General features: G+C 44.1%; 1 protein-coding gene across 1 annotated transcript in view; it reads right to left on the reverse strand.

The window, feature by feature from the left end:
* Positions 1 to 564: 564 nt before the first annotated feature.
* LOC147892700 (protein CANDIDATE G PROTEIN-COUPLED RECEPTOR 2-like) overlaps positions 565 to 18,602 on the reverse strand; it is a 37,508-nt gene continuing 19,470 nt past the window's right edge. Inside the window, exons 3-6 of the mRNA XM_087387299.1 lie at positions 11,712 to 11,874; positions 11,100 to 11,202; positions 10,886 to 10,967; positions 565 to 1,083 (exon numbers count right to left, since the gene is read on the reverse strand). Of these exons, the coding sequence (XP_087243425.1) occupies positions 1,009 to 1,083; positions 10,886 to 10,967; positions 11,100 to 11,202; positions 11,712 to 11,874 (423 nt within the window). The 3' untranslated portion in view covers positions 565 to 1,008. The remainder of the gene's footprint in view (positions 1,084 to 10,885; positions 10,968 to 11,099; positions 11,203 to 11,711; positions 11,875 to 18,602) is intronic.

Raw genomic sequence — 18,602 nt, forward strand, 5'->3', positions numbered from 1 at the left:
TGGTCTTGTATAACCGTTAAATGACTCATTCAAAGTAAAAGTGAAACATGCCGCATCACCAAGTACCAGATAGCACATCGTCCACCCCCAAGGTACTCATTCATACACAAGCAGTCAAAGGAGCATGAATTGCAAGCAAATGAGATGATTTCAAGAAGAGACTTTAGCAGCAGGATGTTCATCCTTGGAGCCCGACAATCCTAGGAAGATGATCATAAAAACCCTTGAAGAACTGCTTGTTGGACCAGCATGGACTACCTCAACCATGATCTTTCTTGCCACATATTGGATTTACTACTTTGTTTTCCATTTGGCTCAGTTTGCTCCTCCTATGTCTGTTTAGGGCAAAGCATATATGCGGTGGACTTTCTAGTTTCTTCATTATATTTGTGACCTCATAACCAATAGAGGCTTCCTCTCTTGAAAATTAGCTTTGGGTTTATGAGGAACACAATGCAGTCCTTACAGTCCAAAAAGCAACACAACCTTGCATCGAATCTTCGGGATTGAACCCGAGCATTCTTTAATATCATAACTTTACATGCAAGACTTTAGTTTCTAGCATTATAGACTCACCATCTGCCAGGGCTGCTGTAAGCACATCACGTAAAATCATATTAAAGATTTTCCAATTTTCTCATCTTTAGCAAACTCTTGATTTCTTGTTTCTAACTTGACTCAAAAATAGCGTCATCTTGTGAAGTTTTGGATAGTCTTTACTCAAACTAAAGTTCATCTTTGAATTCTTATTCTTCACATGGATATAAATGACGCTGCTTAAGCCTCATCATTAATCCCAACTGAGCTTGAATTATCATTTTCGCAGCTTCACTAACCAATGAATCAGGACCACCACTCCTGCAGAAAGGCTAACCTTGGAGGTTGTCATCAAACGCATCATTCGCAAGAGCCCATGCTGTCACTGAGATGCATTACCTCACGAAGTCAAGCTGGCCGTAGTACGATCACAAGATATGATGTCAAATCAAACGAAGACATTTGCAGATGTCAATTCCATGGATCAAAATAACCTGCATCTTTCATCTCTGAGTAATATACATCCTCCAATTGCAAATCTTCCTCCTGAAAAGTAACGAAATGCAAGTCAACTACCAAAGATATTCCTAGTCAGTTTTGCAAAGTTCTTTAGAAGTAGAACCGCTACCAAATTTCAAAGGAGACTCTACGAAAAAGCCTCAATCCCATCCTCCATGGGCAAAGCTCTCTCTCTCTCTCTCTCTCTCTCTCTCTCTCTCTCTCACACACACACACACACACACACACAGATTACGCTTGGGGAAAGAAAGAAAGAAAGAAAGTTTATTAAAGTCTTCGGAAGCTGAAAGAACTCCGTGATAGAGCTCTGAGAGGTATCAGTCAAGGGAGAAGTCTGCTCATGTCTCCGTGCTCTAAGTATCCTATCGCGGTGTCTGAGCATCTCATGAATGAAACCAGCCATTCATCGCTGGTCTGGGTAGGAGAGGACATGGGCCAACATCCCATAACTATCTCTGAAGAGGAAGTAGAAACACCCTCGGATCTCATAGTAAACATGACACCTGAAGATGAAATGCTCCTCTGTCTCAACCTCCTATGTTCAAAGTTAGGGCTCCACCGACAAGGGTCACTGTAGCCCTTATCAGATGCAGAGCTACGACCAGGAGCGATATAGGACCACGTCAACGGGCAGCTGCTACCACTCTATTTATGACTTTATGCCCTCACTCCCTCGTCCCTCTCGACCCTCTGACGATGAGGATGTTAGTGTTGTGTAGGCGATCATCATTCTAACATGACTATGTAGCACTCAGCATTTATCATTCTGACATGACTATGTAGCACTCAGCACTTATCATTTGCATTTTGCATTGGAGTGGATGCTTGTTTAGTAGCTCCACCCACACAACTTGTTTGTATCAGGATTTTTCAGTCTCATAGAACCATCAGTCTTTCGAAGACTTAATAAACTTTCTTCTTTCTCTCTCTCTCTCTCTCTCTCTCTCTCACACACACACACACACACACACATGCACACAAACTTTTTTTTGGGGGGTCAAATCCATTTGTCATTATATTACAAAGAGAAGTCCCCAAGAAAGGGACATGCAGCTACAACATCAAAAGATCTCATTATATGACAAAAGCACGATAATCAAGATCCCGCATATGCAGGCAGTCGAAGAAGGATGGCACATCAAATCCATATAGTCTATACGGCTGTATGGACTGTAATAAATGCCCCGTAACCTGCCTTGAAATCCATGCCAATATCCGTACACCGCCTCAAGAAGTGTGCCAGCAGTTGGACTGCCTCGAAAAGCGTGCAAGAGCTGAAGAACAAGCCAGAGCAGCAGCAAAAGTAGGGAAGAAGCTGAACCTAACGTTGAAATCTGTCCAAAATGCTTTTGCTAGGCCTGGAATGCTCCACGAGGGTGAGGGGAAAGAGATGGTAGGTGGGAGAAGGACATGCACCTACATGCATGACACTTGGCCCTTCATTAACGCTCTAACCCACCTAACGAAGGACAACGTTGGTTGTCCTTGGGCCCAACTTTTAGACCCCTCTCTAGTGCCTTTGCCCCTAGGACGTAGTGGTGCACCTAGATTTTGCCCCTAGGGACTTCTAGGAAGTGTGCACTTCCTCTAGCCAGTCCCTCACGGCCAAACCATTACTAGATTTAACCACGGTTAACCTCGAGTTAAGTGTGGGTTGAGTTACAAAGTACTTTACATCACTATTCACGTCCCCGTGGCATACCCTCCTCTTAAAACAGCAAACTACCCAGGTTGCTGCTGAAAACTTACAGTGAAAGTAAAGAAAATAGGCAGAAATAGCCCATACCAAAATATACAACCTCTGTAAAATACAACCTTGCAATGAACATATGGTGTAGGAGAGCGTGCGAGTCCAGCCATAGATCAATGCATCCTTTGTGGAAAGTGTCTAGAACATCCATCATGGAGACCTCACGACAGAAATACTGTCTGCAAGCAGTATCTCGGGTGAGACAATCGGTGCTACCAAGCAATCTCCAGATACATGAGGAGTCTGAATCAAGGAAGGGGAGGTGCTACCCTCCTTTCGAGCACCAGGCAATGCTCTAGATCGTTGCCCTGTTGAACCTATAGGACTTGCGCAGCAGTGCGCTCAAGCTTAAATGTGTCCAGGTAGAGCTGCAAAATCTGAGGTGACTCTACCACATCACCCTCCTCCATCCACTTCGCAAACCTGTGCAGGATAGTTCCTGAACTTCACCAGGTAGCGACGGGAAACTCTACCTTTTACTTCTCTTTCTATATGTGCCAAAATCTGTTCCGGAACCAAAATTTCATCCAACTCTTCAACCACGGGTTGATCCTCATGAAGCAGGTCAGCAGGCACATCACCATGGAAAGGCTTTAACAAACTGTCATGAAAGGCATTGTATATGGTCCAAGTTGCAGGTAACTTTAGTCTGTAAACTACATCATCAATCAGTTCAAAAACCATAGTACCTCATCTTCAGCTTTGTGTACACTTTGTCCTTGCCTTTCATCTTCTTGAGTCGTGCTTTCTAGAAACGCAGCAGCACCCAATCGCCCTCTTTCAAGGTAACTCGCGGTGATGCTTATTTGCTGCCCGTTTGTGCTTCTCTTGGCTTTTCTGGAGGGCTGTTTTGACCTTCTAATATGCAACATCCAGACTTTCCACAAATTTGTCTGCTTCGAAAATCTTCTCTTCCATATGCAGAATGGGAGGTACATTCCATTCTCCTGCCACAATTTCAAAAGGTGCTTTTCTTGTGGATGAATGTACAGTGTTATTGTATGCAAATTCAACAAGTGGTAGAAATTGCTCCCATTTCAATTGTTGTTGATCCGAAGCATAGCACTTGAGAAGATCAAGAGCAGTGGAGTTGGCTCCTTCTGACCACCCTTCATATTCAGGGTGGAAAGAGGATGAGAAATTTAGTGTGGTACCCATATTCTCAAAGACACCTCTCCAGAAAAGACTTGTCATCCGCGGGTCTCGATCACTGACAATTGATTGAGGCATCCCGTGATGTTTGAACACATGAGACATAAAAACTCTCGCCATCTAGCCTTCTGTAATCTTCTTCCGTACGGGAATAAAATGGGCCTGCTTTGCTGAATCTGCAAATAATTGTCCATACCCCATCATGTCCCAATGGTGTACGAGGAGGATCGAAGATAAAATCCATGGCAATGCTTTACCAGGGTCGATCGGGAGTAGGTAAAGGCTGCAACAGTCCAGCCGGCCCTGTCTTTCATATTTCACCTTCTAGCAGGTGATGCAAATCCTGACATATGCCTCGACATCCTTCCTCAATGCTGGCTAAAAGACATAATGCTCCAGAGCTGTGATGGTGGCATCAATGCCTCTCTGTCCTGCATAAGGTGGGGCATGACTTTCTGTCAAAACTTTTGGCCACAACTATCTCGTGACACACAATCTGCCATGCATCATCAGAAAACCCTCTTTGACAGGATAGTGCTCATGCCTCTATCCATCGACTAATTGATCATAAATCCGTGCAAAATCAGCATCATTGGCATATTGATCCTTCATGGCGTCAAGCTCATCATGATATGCAATGGTAACGGCTGAAACTTGCGGCTTAACAGACACTGCTTCTGGGTGGGCTTTCGTAAAAGTGCATCTACAACAACATTCTTCTTCCCAGGCACATGCACAATCTGAAAATGAAACATAGAAAGGAAATTTGGCCACCTCATATGCTTCTCGGACAACTTTCTCTGAGTGAAAGTACCACAAGGACTAGTGATCGGTCTGAACATGAAAAGAAGCACCCAAAAGATAATGCTTCCAAGTCGAAAGAACATGTATGACAGCCAACATCTCTTTCTCATAGATGCAAAAGTTCATTTCAGCATCGTAGAGCACTCTACTCTCGTATGCCACCACTCTACCAGCCTGCATAAGTACCCCGCCTATGATGTTCCCACATGCATCTGATTGGACAATGAAAGGCTTGCGAAGATTAGGCAGTATGATAACAGGATCGGAGCAGAGCTTTTCTTTCAGATTCTCAAAAGCTGCAATTTCTTTGGGACCCCATCTGAGAGTGACCTCTTTCTTCTGTAAGGCATGGAGTGGTGATGCAATCTCTACAACATACCAAATAAACATCCTATAGTACAAGCACAAGCCCAGAAAGCTACGTACTTCATGTACGTTCTTCAAGTGTGGCCAATTCCTGATGCCCTCGACCATGGCGGGGTCCATCCTAACTCCATCCCTGGAAACAATGTGCCCAAGAAAATGGATCTCATGCATGAAAAATTCACTTTTCTTGGCATTGACAAGCAGCTTATGCTTCTGAAGCTCCTCAAAAACAATTGCCAGGTGGTTTTTATGTTCAGCCTCATCCTGAGAGAACACGATGATGTCATCAAACAAAGTACCAACAAAGGCTCGGTGTTCTCTAAAAATCATGTCCATCATTCTGTGAAGGTGGCTAGTGCATTCCTTAACCGAAATGGCATGACAAGGAACTCATACACAACAAATGTGGTATGGAATGCTGTTTTGTGCACATCCTCTGGTTGAATTCTAATCTGGTGATAACCACTCTTCATATCAATGCGGCTGAACATCCCAGATCCCTGTAGCCTATCCAAAATATCATCTATCTTGGGTATAGGGAATCTGTTCTTAATTGTGATTTTATTGAGGGCTCGGTAGTCAATGCATATCCTCCACGATCCATCCTTCTTCTGGACCAAAGCACAGGTGAGCAATAGGGTGAAGAGCTGGGCTGAATCAGTCCCTTCTCCAACAGGTCTTTCACCAAGTTCGTAATTTCCTCTTGGTGGGCTGCAGTGACCCTTTAAGGAGGTCTATTATGTGGGCTGCTACCAGGGATTATGTCTATCATATGGTCTTCTGGCCTTTCAGGGGGCAACTCTTGTGGAAGGGAGCCAGAGAAACCCTCCTTAAACTGAAAAAGAAAATCTGTCCGCTGCTTTTCCAGCTTAGAAAAATGAGACTTTTCTTCTACTGACTTCTTTTCAGATGCAAACACTAAGTATGCTAAAAGGGACTTTTTCATTACATTGCCAATGGCAGAAGTAGATACAACAAGGATGGATTCTCCCTTTAGCTTAGCATCAAGAACGTGGGTTTTGCCATAGTGAGTGATTGTGAATGTTTTATTCCACGTATCCAAAACAGCCCCAACACGGAAGTGCCAGGGTATTCCCAATAACACATCACAACCATTCAACGGCATAATATAGAACTCTTCCGTGTCCACGTAGCTCTGAATATGCATCCTTAGCTTGCGTATCACTAGAGTAATTGACTGGCTGAGCCCCGAGCAAGCCATATCCGCATCACACAAAGGACCCATCTCTTCTACCCGTATTCCCAACTTTCCAGCCAGCTCTAGAGAGATAAAGTTGGCCTTGGCTCCTGGATCAAAAAATATCAGAGCTGTTTGGTCTCTTATCTTCCCCCATGCTCGACATAACTCTGTAGCATCTGTATTCTGAACAACCCCAATCAAATCTGGCAAAAGACTGGCAGTGGGCTTGGGCACTCAAAGGCCATGTGGCCCTCCTCCTTGCAAACATAACACTTGTTGGCATCATAAAGAATTTGTTTTCTCATCTGACATACGGGTTACTCGTCTCTATCTTGCAACAAATTTTGCCTTCATGGGCTGCAAGAACTTTGTGAACTTCTTAGGAGATTCTGTCTTGCTGCCCTTTGACTTTGATGTCTCCTGTTGGCTACCTCCGAACCCAGAAACTTTCCCTTGCATGAGTGCATAAGCGGTAGTGGCGTTCTCAATCAACTCGGACATATTGGAGACCCTTGTCTTTGTGTAGTAGTCCCGAATCTCCTTTGGCAACCCGCAGCAATACCTTTCAATTTGCCCGGACAGCGGTACATGCCTATAGGAAATCACTGGCAGCAAAGCTTCCCAAAACTTCTTATTGTAGTCTTCCAAATATCTGCACTTCGCTGCATCTAACTTGTTACCAGGTGGTCATGATATCTACCTCGAACATGGTAGTTAACCATGCGGCACAGAACACCTGTTTGAATTCAACCCATGTGGTAGGTGCTGCCTTTCGAACTTTGGAAGACTCTGTAAAGTGTCCACTTGAGTAGGTGGCATCAAACTATTGCACAAATGTCAAAGCCTTCAATCTATCCTACATCCCATTGAAGGTTTCAAACTTTACAACTGCCCCTCCCTCCTTGTAATCTTTCAACTTGCCTTTAGGGGTGAGGTTATCATAAACGGGGGGCTGTGAAAAGGGCGGAGTCATCATTGCTCCCGCATTTTGAGCCATTTCACCCGTACCCATGGTCGGTTTAAACATTCCAGGTCCCACTCCCTGCATCTCTGGCATACTCCATATTGCCCATCATCCCAAACATTCCTGTCTGCATGCCACACCACATCCCAATGTTTGATTACATCATATTGGCATTTGTAGGGAGCATTCCACCCATCATAGGTTGCTGGAAATTCTGCATTCCGGGCTGCATGCTGCCCATAAAGCTGCCTGGCATTCCAGGGCCCTTCTGTGGGCAGTCCCAGCATTGCTTGAAAAAATAATACCCCTCTGAAGTATCTTGGATGCATCATGGGCTAAGGGAGGACTTGCTGTCCCTGATTGATTGAATGAAAGTTATTGGCATTACCCACTACAGGGGTAACTATGGGCATCTCTGATGGCTGTCCACTGAAAGATACATGCCTGTGAGTCTTTTTATGCTTCTTCTGTTTCTTCTGAGCTGTCTTTTTGCTTCCAAGGGGAGCAACAATAGTAGGAGGAGCTTGCATAATCTCCGTGAAAGCCTGTTGCAACTGCAACAGGGCTCTCGCTACACTTTGCATTCGCAACTAGAAAAGGGCATTGGGATCAAGCTCCTTTGCCTCATCTACCTCATCCTATGAGTCCTCAGTAGCATGCTTAGGGGAAATAGGTTGTGCCCCATTGTCCTGCTTCTCATCACCCCCGTTGATGCTATGCTCCTCCTCAAAACTCTCTGATGCTTGTCTTCCTCTTGCCCCTCCTACTCGGAGATGGTCAAAGACCTCTCACGATGTGACATGCTTGCTAAAATTAATGGCTTTAGTGCAAATTGGAATGAAGGTGTCCTTCACCCACCCTACCAAGGCTCACCTCTATAGGAAGATGGTGACTATCCCGGCAATGGAACCACTCTAACTGGCCTTCAACAAACTAAAGAGTAATCTTCGTCTACTCGATCATAAACCTCATAAAGAGCCACAATGCAAGCTTCCGTCACTTCAATCACTTAACGACACTTGGAAATAAACTTCAACAACAAGAATGGTGAGGCAGAATGCCCCTGCTCGGTAAAACAATACACAACACGCCCACTCGCCCCAAATACCTTGGTGCCCCTTTCGGTATTTATTTAATACTTCTGAATTGGAAATGCTTTACACCAAGGGCTCACCCCTGAACCGTTCCTCTCTGCAAATTGTCTGTCTGTCTTATAGGCATCAAAACCAAGTGCACCACTAGAATCCCAGTAGCAAGGCAATCTTAGGCATCCACTTCTGACCTCTCCCAATGGAGAGGCATTCAGGCATCCAAACCACTAACAAACCATGCTTAAAGCAGCCTTAAGGCTATCACATGCATCCACACTGTCCTTAAGTCTTTCCCAAGGAACACCCTTGCCTCTAGGTGCTTGCTAGAACCTGAGAGAAACTAGAAAGGACTGCAAAACACCACACATGCACTACAAAATGCTTCAAAGCAAGAAAAGCAAACAAATGGAAGTCTAGATCCATGTCCATGGCAGAGGGGTGAGCTCAGTCCTCGCACCTATCCCTTGACCAGGCTCCCAGCAGGGTGCAAGTGACTTCCAGCTTCAGGAGATGAGAGAAATGAAGAAAGAGAGCGGAAGGAGACAAGAAATGGGCTGAAGAGGACAATGGCCTGCAGATTTTCTCCAAAGCCTCAACCTTGGGATCCGTACATCAGCCTCAAGGGCTACGCCTCAGATCCGTACAGTCCATACGGACTGCAATAAATGCTATGTACCCTGCCTCGAAATGTGTGCCAACATCCGTACATGGCCTTGGGAAGCGCGCCAATAGCTGAGCTGCCTTGAAAAGTGTGAAAGAGCTGAAGAACAAGCCAGAGCAGTAGCAAAAGCATGGAAGAAGTCGAGCCTGACGTTGAAATCTGTCCAGAATGCTTCTGCTAGGCCTGGAATGCTCCAGGAGGGTGAGGGGAGAGAGATGGTAGATGGGAGAAGGGCATGGCAATTGGTTGGGATGTTTGTGGATGTGACAATGGGTATAAGCACACTTGCAAAAGGTGGAGATAGAAAACATGTACTGATGGGATGTCCACCCAAAGTCAATGTCACTCCTTACTCCACAAGGGATTTCTAGACATGATCGAATCATTGATTAGAGTTAGATAGACAAACCAAGATTGTGCTGCCCGCTTTGTATCAGAGATCGCCACATATATACAAACTCATGAGACTCATACCTAAATAGGAATCTCGACAGCAAGTGACCAAAAGATTTCTTCTTCACACAAGAGAAATCCACTCTAAACTGGATACAATAGAACACGAGATCCCAAGACTTGGAGGAAGGTTGCCAACGAGCTCTCACCCAATTTGATGCATCCTCATTGCAGCATCGTAGTGCCAAGCGACTAGCTCACAACACCCATGGGATTATCCTACAGAGTGGAAAACCGCAGAAAACATCATCCCATTGATTCCAAATTGCGGCAGCAAGACCAAAGGGGAGCGAGCAGCAAAAGACACCATCGAGACCTGGGACTATGCACTCTATGAGACATGCATGAGTTGGAGATAGAGGAGCATGTACTAATGGGATAGCTCAAGTACTGCTACGTGATCCCATCAATTAAAGTATTGGTGCCTGGGTACTCATTTGAGGTCAATACCACTACTTGTCCTACTCGGATTTTCTAGACATAAGCCAGATCATTGATTAAGAAAATAGGCCTTCAATACTCTCTATGTCTCCAAGGTCACCAGACACAGACAGACTCGTGAGATATATATATATGGACACGGACCCTGATAGCAAGTGATTACAAATTTCTCCTTCACGAGAGAGAAGGTCACACTTGGTGGTGGAAGTAGGACACAGGATGTTGAGTCCACGCTCCAGAGACATCAGACTAATAGAACGTTGAATATAGGACAGGCGAGCACTTGTCCCATTCGAGACACCCTCATTGCAGTGTGCAAATGTTCCAAACAAACCAACATTCCCCGTGGGACCCCACTTGGGCTCACACATAGCTAAATCACCAATGGCTGATACATGACACTTTAGAGGCCACTCATACACAATGTATCTATGTTTATAGATTCAGTCTCAATTGATATTAGATCCTTAAGGGTGCATGTAGCACCTCTAGTTCCCTTATGAGAAGTGTTTTCTCATGGTGTAACAAAAAGTTAGTCTCACAGGCCCTTGGACCTTCAACAAACTTGTTTAATATCTCTCTCTCTCTCTCTCTCTCTCTCTCTCTCTCTCATGCATGCGTGCGTGCGTGCATGTGTGGGTGTGTGTGTGTATGTGTGTCCAGTCTTTTACAAAGCAACAATCTGAAACTGGAGGATCTTTTGTTTGATTCTCCTCCAGTGAATATGTAACTTTTTACTGGGCTGCCTCGTGAGTTTTTCTGAGGCTTTACTTGTAATTTTTTTCTTTGTACCTATTGGTGGGTTTTGGGGTTTCCCACACAGAAATAAAAGATTCACTAAAAAAAAAGTGTGTGTCCAGTCTTTTCACCCAAAAAAGAGTGTGTTTCCAGTCCAAAGTTCATCACAATACTTTAAAACCAAAACTTAAAAGTCATACCAACCTACCAGGAAGAAGTCTGCCAAAAATGTGGCATATAGGAGAACTGGATAGAAGGCACAATATGAAAACAATGCTAAGCCATGCAAGCTGCACCAACAGACCCAAATGATCAGGAGATAGAAACGTTCCAGGCAAGGGGAACAGAACAGATTTGCAAGTAAAATAAACTATAATAAATTGAAAACCTGTGGCAGAGTGGGAATGGAAGTCTGAACATACCAGTAGCCAAGATCTGCTCCAAAACCTATGAGGGCACTGCCAAGTGCAGATAGGACATAGAATACAAAAAGTATGAAAACATAGCGGTAGAATGAAGGACGAGCTGAGGCAAAAAAGAAACGCATGTAATCAGTCACAAGCAAGTATGCAGCAATAAACATGTGTTGAAATATATCACAAAATGCCTTGAGACAGGCATACAACTTCAATACCTTAAAAAATTAAGGCCAGCAAAAGATCTTACTGATGCCATCAAAAGTACAATAATCTCCCAATATAGAGGGCTTCATACATGCATTGCTTATGCCTATAATATAATTTTCTGCTGCAATAGTAATGATGCCTCTTAAGCAACTGTTCATTACAAGCTGCTCTGAGAATATTATTTGTGGCCACAATGGGACTGCCATATTCTTTTTTCTTTTTCTTTGGGTTAATTTTTTGTATGTCTTGTTGTCAAACCCTCACTATTCATTGAACTAAACTGTAGTATATCCTTACTTCACCTTGTGCCTGGTTTCTACAATAATTGCAACAAAAGTCTTGATCACGTACAGTGACTATTGATATAAAAATATAGCCAGTCTTGATGGAAGGTAATGAAAAACAAACCAGGTAATCTATCGCGCAACTTTGTGTGGGGTACAATCAGAATAAACAAGTACACAACTACAAAAAGAAGGCTCCTGATCATCCAGAAGTTCCATTTTTGCCAGTCTCCAGCATCATCTTCAGAAAGGAACAAAGGAACACCAAGGCTGAAAATATAGAATGCCTGCTTTAAGAGAAAATGTTAATGACATCATAGACAGAACATCTATATTCTATCCTACTTTGGTTTCTTGCTTTGCTCCATTGCATTTTTTTAACTACTTCCCCATTCGGATCCCTTCTATGTCTCTCATAACATGTTCTAGATTTTGGTCTTCACTTGTTTCTCAATTCTGATGTTACCGGTTTTACTTTGTTTGTTTCTATTTTTTCAAGCTGGTTTTCCCTAATCCAGAAGTTCCATTTTTGCCAGTCTCCAGCATCATCTTCAGAAAGGAACAAAGGAACACCAAGGCTGAAAATATAGAATGCCTGCTTTAAGAGAAAATGTTAATGACATCATAGACAGAACATCTATATTCTATCCTACTTTGGTTTCTTGCTTTGCTCCATTGCATTTTTTTAACTACTTCCCCATTCGGATCCCTTCTATGTCTCTCATAACGTCTTCTAGATTTTGGTCTTCACTTGTTTCTCAATTCTGATGTTACCGGTTTTACATTGTTTGTTTCTATTTTTTCAAGCTGGTTTTCCCTAATTCTGTAACATGTCAACCCTTGCTTTTATACAAACGCACTTTCTTACACCCATACACACATGTGCACATGTGCTTGCTAAGCAAGCATCCTTCAATTAGCAACATCCAACCACCTGCATTCACATTCTCAATGTACACTCATATACACTTTTTTACCAAATTCTCTCTCTGTCTGTCCTCAAATCACATTGGAGAGTAAAGCAAGGATGCCCATTTTATCCAACTTTATTTGCCTATGCATGATATTGGACAAGACGATAGAGGTAGGGAGGCTTTAGTACTATGCATTTGAGAACACAAGTAGGTCAGCAAATGATGTTTGGGTCTGAGGAAACACTTGGTTGATATACTTGCAATGCAGTGTCGCTCTACCGAGTTGAGGTCAACGGAAATAGTCTCTTAGAAGACACATTGAACATGGACAAAGAGATATAGAGGTTTAGAGCACTTCCTGATCAATTTCTTGGGAAGCCACACCATAATACATTCCCCCTCCTTGAGATTGGGAATATGCTTCTAGATAATGTCACATCCTAGATCCATATCGCACTAGTGTTTTCTCTCTCTAGCAAAGAGATTGCACGAATGCAATAGTCACATACATCCAAGACATGGACACTAGAAATTCCTTCACCACCAACATGATATCTCATCCACCACTAGTAATGACCAAGGTTTCTGGCACCTCACTTATCACATTAACTACTTTTCGTAAGGAAGAATAGAGCTCGGAGTGGAAGAAGGGGGATAAAGTTATGGAAGGGAAGGTAGGGAGAGTGAGAAAGAGGTGGGGAAAACACAGAAAGATGGATGCTGAAGGTTGAAAGGGAGAGGTAAGAGCTTGAAGTAGATTCAAGAATAAGGAGTCAAATCAATATATGAGAACTAATTAGTGAAAGTGGGGCTCTTTCCCCAAACGCTCCTATTTAGCCCTCTAGCTAATTGTATCACTAGTGCTATCCCCCACTAGCTTAACATAATTTTCCCCTTCATTACAACCATCCCTTCCCAAAGAGTTTTTCCCTAAAAATTACATATGGTGGCTTGGCATGACCCTCACAATTACATATGGTGGCTGTCCATAAGGAGTGTCTAAGGCAGAGGATGCGGCTCATGAATTTGCCAAGAGCACAATGCTCTCAAGCTGCCATGACTTCTCATCTTCAGGTATACCCTTCCATTGGATGAGATATTTGCTGTAAACCTTGTTATGAAGGATATAATCACTAAAGCCCATGCATGACCCACTCTAGAATATAGACGATGTAGCCCTCCTCGACCATAGGTGGAGCTCAAACAAGAATTGTGCCTTTTGATCCACATGCGGTTCCAATAGCGAAACATGAAACACGTCATGGATTTTTTCTTTTCCCAAAGAAAATACTTCTATTAAGTATGAAAGAAACTACAAGAGCAAAGCTCATGGGAGAAGTACATCATGCAAAGCATGAGAAACCAAACACCCTAAGAGGGAAAAATCATGCTCATGTAAGAGAGCTACAGAAAATCCTAGGTTGAGGCTGAAAGTGCCACCTCAACCCTATGGAGGACTCCGAGAAAACATGGAGCTACTCCACTCCCTAAGGAAAATAGTCCTCATGGCACAGCCACCCCTGCATGCTCACCCAAATGGCCGTGAAGGTGTGCACATTATCTGTCCAAATACTAGCTAATGTGAAGGTGGATCTGGAAACCATTCAAAGCCTCTATACATGTGGATCTCCAAATATGGCACACTGAAATGCTTGCCACGAATCTACAAGGGAGTATCTGCCGAGGCATGTGCAGGTCTGTAAGGGGGAATGGAAACATTATCGAGTGAGCATATATCTAGATGAATCCAGGATGATGCCAAATATCATCCTCAAAAAACACAACACATAGTGGAGTTCTAATCTATGATAGTCACTTAGAAGATTGAAAACCATTAACTCCATCATGCATAGCCTGGACTAGCTACTATGACATCCCCACTAACATCATCAGTGCCCAATAGTGGGTGTAAACCATAGTATAAACAAATGCTCACACATGCAAATCTACATGTCACATGCACCCCTACACTTGGGTGCAAGGTGACACACTGGCTACATCGACAAGTGCATTATAGTTCCCAGATAGGAGATTTTGTCGTATGCTCTGACCCCTTTGTGAGCCCTTGTCCAGGGACAGTCAGGCACAAGCTACGTAGGTCAGTCTCTCAGCCTTAGGTCAAGTCAGTAAGTCAGTTCTTGTTCACTAGTACCCACTGGAGAACAGTAGGTTAAGTGTTTCCATCTTATAGTTTAGGTCTTAGCCTAGGTTAGGAGTCCCTTTAGGGTCCCCAAAGGATGGACAGGTAAGCAGGGAACGCAGCCTGCAAAGGCTGCCCAAAAACTCCCCTGGCAAATGAGCCAGGGAGGGCTTTTTATAGGCTGGTTGTAGGCCAACCAGTCTGTAAAACAGACCGACTCAGTCAGCTGTTTACAGAGTGGGTTGGCTCAGTCCAGCCCTATAAAAGGGCCCCTTGGCTGCCCTCTTTCCTCATTCAGTGCTCCTGCCTTCAGCTCTCCTACGAGCTCCACTCCAGCCTCCTTGTGCAGCCCCTAAGATCCTCAGTTCTGGCCCTGCTCTAACCTCAGTACATTGGCCATTAGTTCAGCCTGATCTGAAGGTGTCCACGCAGCACAACAGTCAGAGGTTTGGACCAGCAAACGGAGAAAGGTTTGGACACTGTCTCCTCAGCTTTTCTCAGTTTTCTTTACAGGCTACACAGCCTACTTCTTAGCTCTAGTTTCTCAGTCACATCTCAGCTCTCTCTCAATATCTATTACTCTCAGCTATCACTCTCACTCACGCAGTAACCCTGCATTTCCGGTAGACAGCACAAGCCTCTCCCTTGCCTTGTATAAGTGTCCTACATCGTCAGTGTGGACAGCATCAAGGTCTCGGTACTGGTCGGCGTTGCCTCTCAGGTCTTTGGGTCTGCTATACGTGTGCGCAATGAGCTCTTTAGAAGTGCGTTCCGTGCTCTCTCGAAGAGTGTTCTTTGTATTTCTCAGTTCTCCAAGTATAAAGCAAATTCTCCCTTGATTGGGGAAGGGGGCCCTCAGTGGGTACAGGGACCCAATCGGTTGTCGACTCTACTCTCTCTCTCTACCCTCATCTCCTTTCTCTCTCTATGGTAAACAACGCTCATTCCTCGCTAAAGGTTTAAAAAAGGTCTTGTTGTGAATTACACGATCAGATTACCGTTGCATGTTACATTGGTATCAGAGCTTCGATCTGTATCCAGCTTGACTACCACAAGTGTATGGTTGTGTTGAGATCCGGAAAGGACACACAATCAAGCGTTATGGAAGGGTCAGGAAAAGATTTCAACCTCGAAGAGTTTAAAGAGGAGAAAGACTACCAACAAGATACCCTTCTGCCAAATGCTCAAGAAGTGATGGCGAACCTTCTAGAGCAAAATCGGGTCCTGCTGCAGCAACTCGAAGAACATTCATCCCAGCTAGAAGAAAGCAAAAGACATCTCTTAAATAAGTCAGGTGATTCTTGATGATCATCTTCTTCCTCAATATCGTGATCTCCATCTTCACATATCAACCCCAAGCAGCAACCTTGGGTTACTACCTTAAGAAATTTTATGTATTTCTTAAAAAGAAGTAACTTGAAAAACAAATCAGGCTAGATAATGGACACGAATGCATAGAGCTTGCAATTTCGATCATTTGACCTTTTTACAGAAGAGCAATCCGAGCTAGCCATGAAAAGTTATGGCCTAGGAAGAGTTTAGGGTTTGACCCTAACCCTAACAAAACAACATCTAGAGGAAAAAGAAGCAGAAAAGCCGCAGGAAGAAAGAGGAACCACAGATTTTGAAAAAATGCTCTTGTTGATGTGTGAGGAACGCAAAAATGAGGAGGCACTGCGATGCGCAGAGCTCGCCCAGGCACAGAGAGGCAACAAAAGCTAGACCGAAAGGCGATGCTTCTCCAACACAAACAGATGTTAGCCGCTATGTAGGCAACTTTGAGCGCAGCAGCCGTCTCCACCACAACTTCGCCATCGACAAAGGTAACACCACTCACTCGGTCCACTCCAAATTTTGTTAAGTATGATTGTAAGTGTGACCATTCAGCAATTTTACAATTTATTCATCAGTTTGTAGCTCATTTTCTGTTAGCACGGATTCAAGATGAGCAAGATAAAGTCCACCTTGCAGCCCCTCATCTTACAGGTGAGGCGGTGACTTGGTGGCAGCATTGGGCTAGTAAGCATACTGACCTAAAAACGTTTAAGACAAATTTCGTTTGGGCAACGTTTGTGGCCAATCTCAAATCCCGTTTTCTCCTACCCCAATATATGCTTAACCTGGAGGCTTAGTTTATTGTCATGTTTGATATGGAGAGTTCCGAAGATGCCATCTCCCCTCAGCTTGCCAAGACAGTGGGGTGCACCTTGGTGCCTCACGAGCTTGCAGTGGACGGGTTCACGCCTGGCTTGCACACACACATCACGCATAAGGCCATCCAGTTCACTTTTTCAGTTCAAAAGGCCATGTTTACGCAGAATTTTATATTGACTCCTTTGATGAGGTGTGACATGATCCTCGGGATTCAGTGGTTCCGTGAGCATGTTCCGACACTTGATTGGTGGCAGGATACCTTCACGATTGTGAAAGGTTTACCTGAGCCCGCCGTGATACGCGGTGATCGGAGCATTCCAGGGATTCCATTAATCTCTCATATTCAAGCACGTCACGCCGCCCGCAAGGGTGCCATGTGTGCACTTGTCTATGTCCAGTGCCAAATCACTGCAGTTCAAGCCGCTCCTCCGATGGGGTAGGCAATGGTGGATCCACTCCAAGAGTTCAAAGACATCATGCTCTGGGACAATCTACCACCCCAGCTGCCTCCCAACCGACCGAAAGACCATCGCATCGATCTACTTCTGGACTCGACACCTCCAAGTAAGTTTCCTTATCGACTTTTAAAGTCTATGGAGGGGAAGGTAGAGCAACAATTGTCTCAATTACTGCGCGCACGGTTTATTAGACCTTCTTCTTCACCTTTTGCTGCACCCATTCTATTTGTGGCAAAGAAGGATAAGTCACGACTATGTGTCGACTGCAGAGCACTCAACAAGCTTACGGTAAGCAACAAGTTTCCTATGCCCCGCATCGAGTACATCTTGGAAAGACTCAATGGTGCAAGATATTTTTCAAAGATTGACCTCAAGAGTGGCTACCATCAAGTCTGCATTTTTAAAGCTGACATCCCAAAGACAACTTTCCAAGCTGAGCGAGCTCATTACAAGTTCGTCATCATGCCCTTTGGTCTGAAGAATGCACCACCAACATTCAATAAGATGATGTCCCGGGTATTCGCAGAGTATATTGGGAAGTACTTGTTCATCTTTCTCGATGATATCCTTATCTTTTCCATGACAACCGAGCAGCATATTAAAGATGTGCGATGTGCCCTACAGTTATTACGTGATAACCAGATATATCTCAACGCAAAGAAAAGTGAATTCGGATTGCTAGAAATTCAATATTTGGGCTACATCATTAGTGCTCAAGGGATTCTATTGGACCCTGAGAAGATCGAAGCTATCATAAGTTGGGCTGTCCCCATGACGGCCCAAGAGATCTGATCCTTTGTGGGTTTGTGTCAAGCATACAACTCACACATGGAGGGTTTCTCAACATGCACAGACCCTCTTACAAATTTACTCAAGGGGATAAAGACACGCAAACAAAAAGTTCAAGTCACAGGCAAAGCTTTGTAGGCCTTCCACGACTTGCAACGGTTGGCCACAACAGCACCAGTTATGAAGATCGCCTCTTGGGATGATCCATTTCTGGTAATCACAAATGCTAGCAATGTTGCCATAGGGATAGTTTTACAGCAAGAGGATAGGCCCGTGGCATACTACAGCAGAAAGCTTAACGATGCCGAAAAGAACTATTCAGTGTATGATAGAGAGCTCCTCGGTGTCATCCATGCATTAAAACATTGGAAGCCTTTCCTATACGGACGGACTTTCACGGTGAAGACAGATCACCAAGCCCTTAAGTGGCTTCAGACAATGCCTAGTACGCAATGGAGTGATCGGCAGCAACAGTGGAGTCAAATATTACAGCAGTTTGGGAGAATGATCGAGTACGTTCCTGGCAAAAACAACCCCGTTGCAGACGCTCTCAGTCGGAA

Source organism: Dipteris shenzhenensis, chromosome 16 (assembly GCF_047967505.1).
Source record: "Dipteris shenzhenensis isolate YYH24624 ecotype China chromosome 16, Dip_SZ_1.0, whole genome shotgun sequence".
NCBI classification, from domain to species: Eukaryota; Viridiplantae; Streptophyta; class Polypodiopsida; order Gleicheniales; family Dipteridaceae; genus Dipteris; species Dipteris shenzhenensis.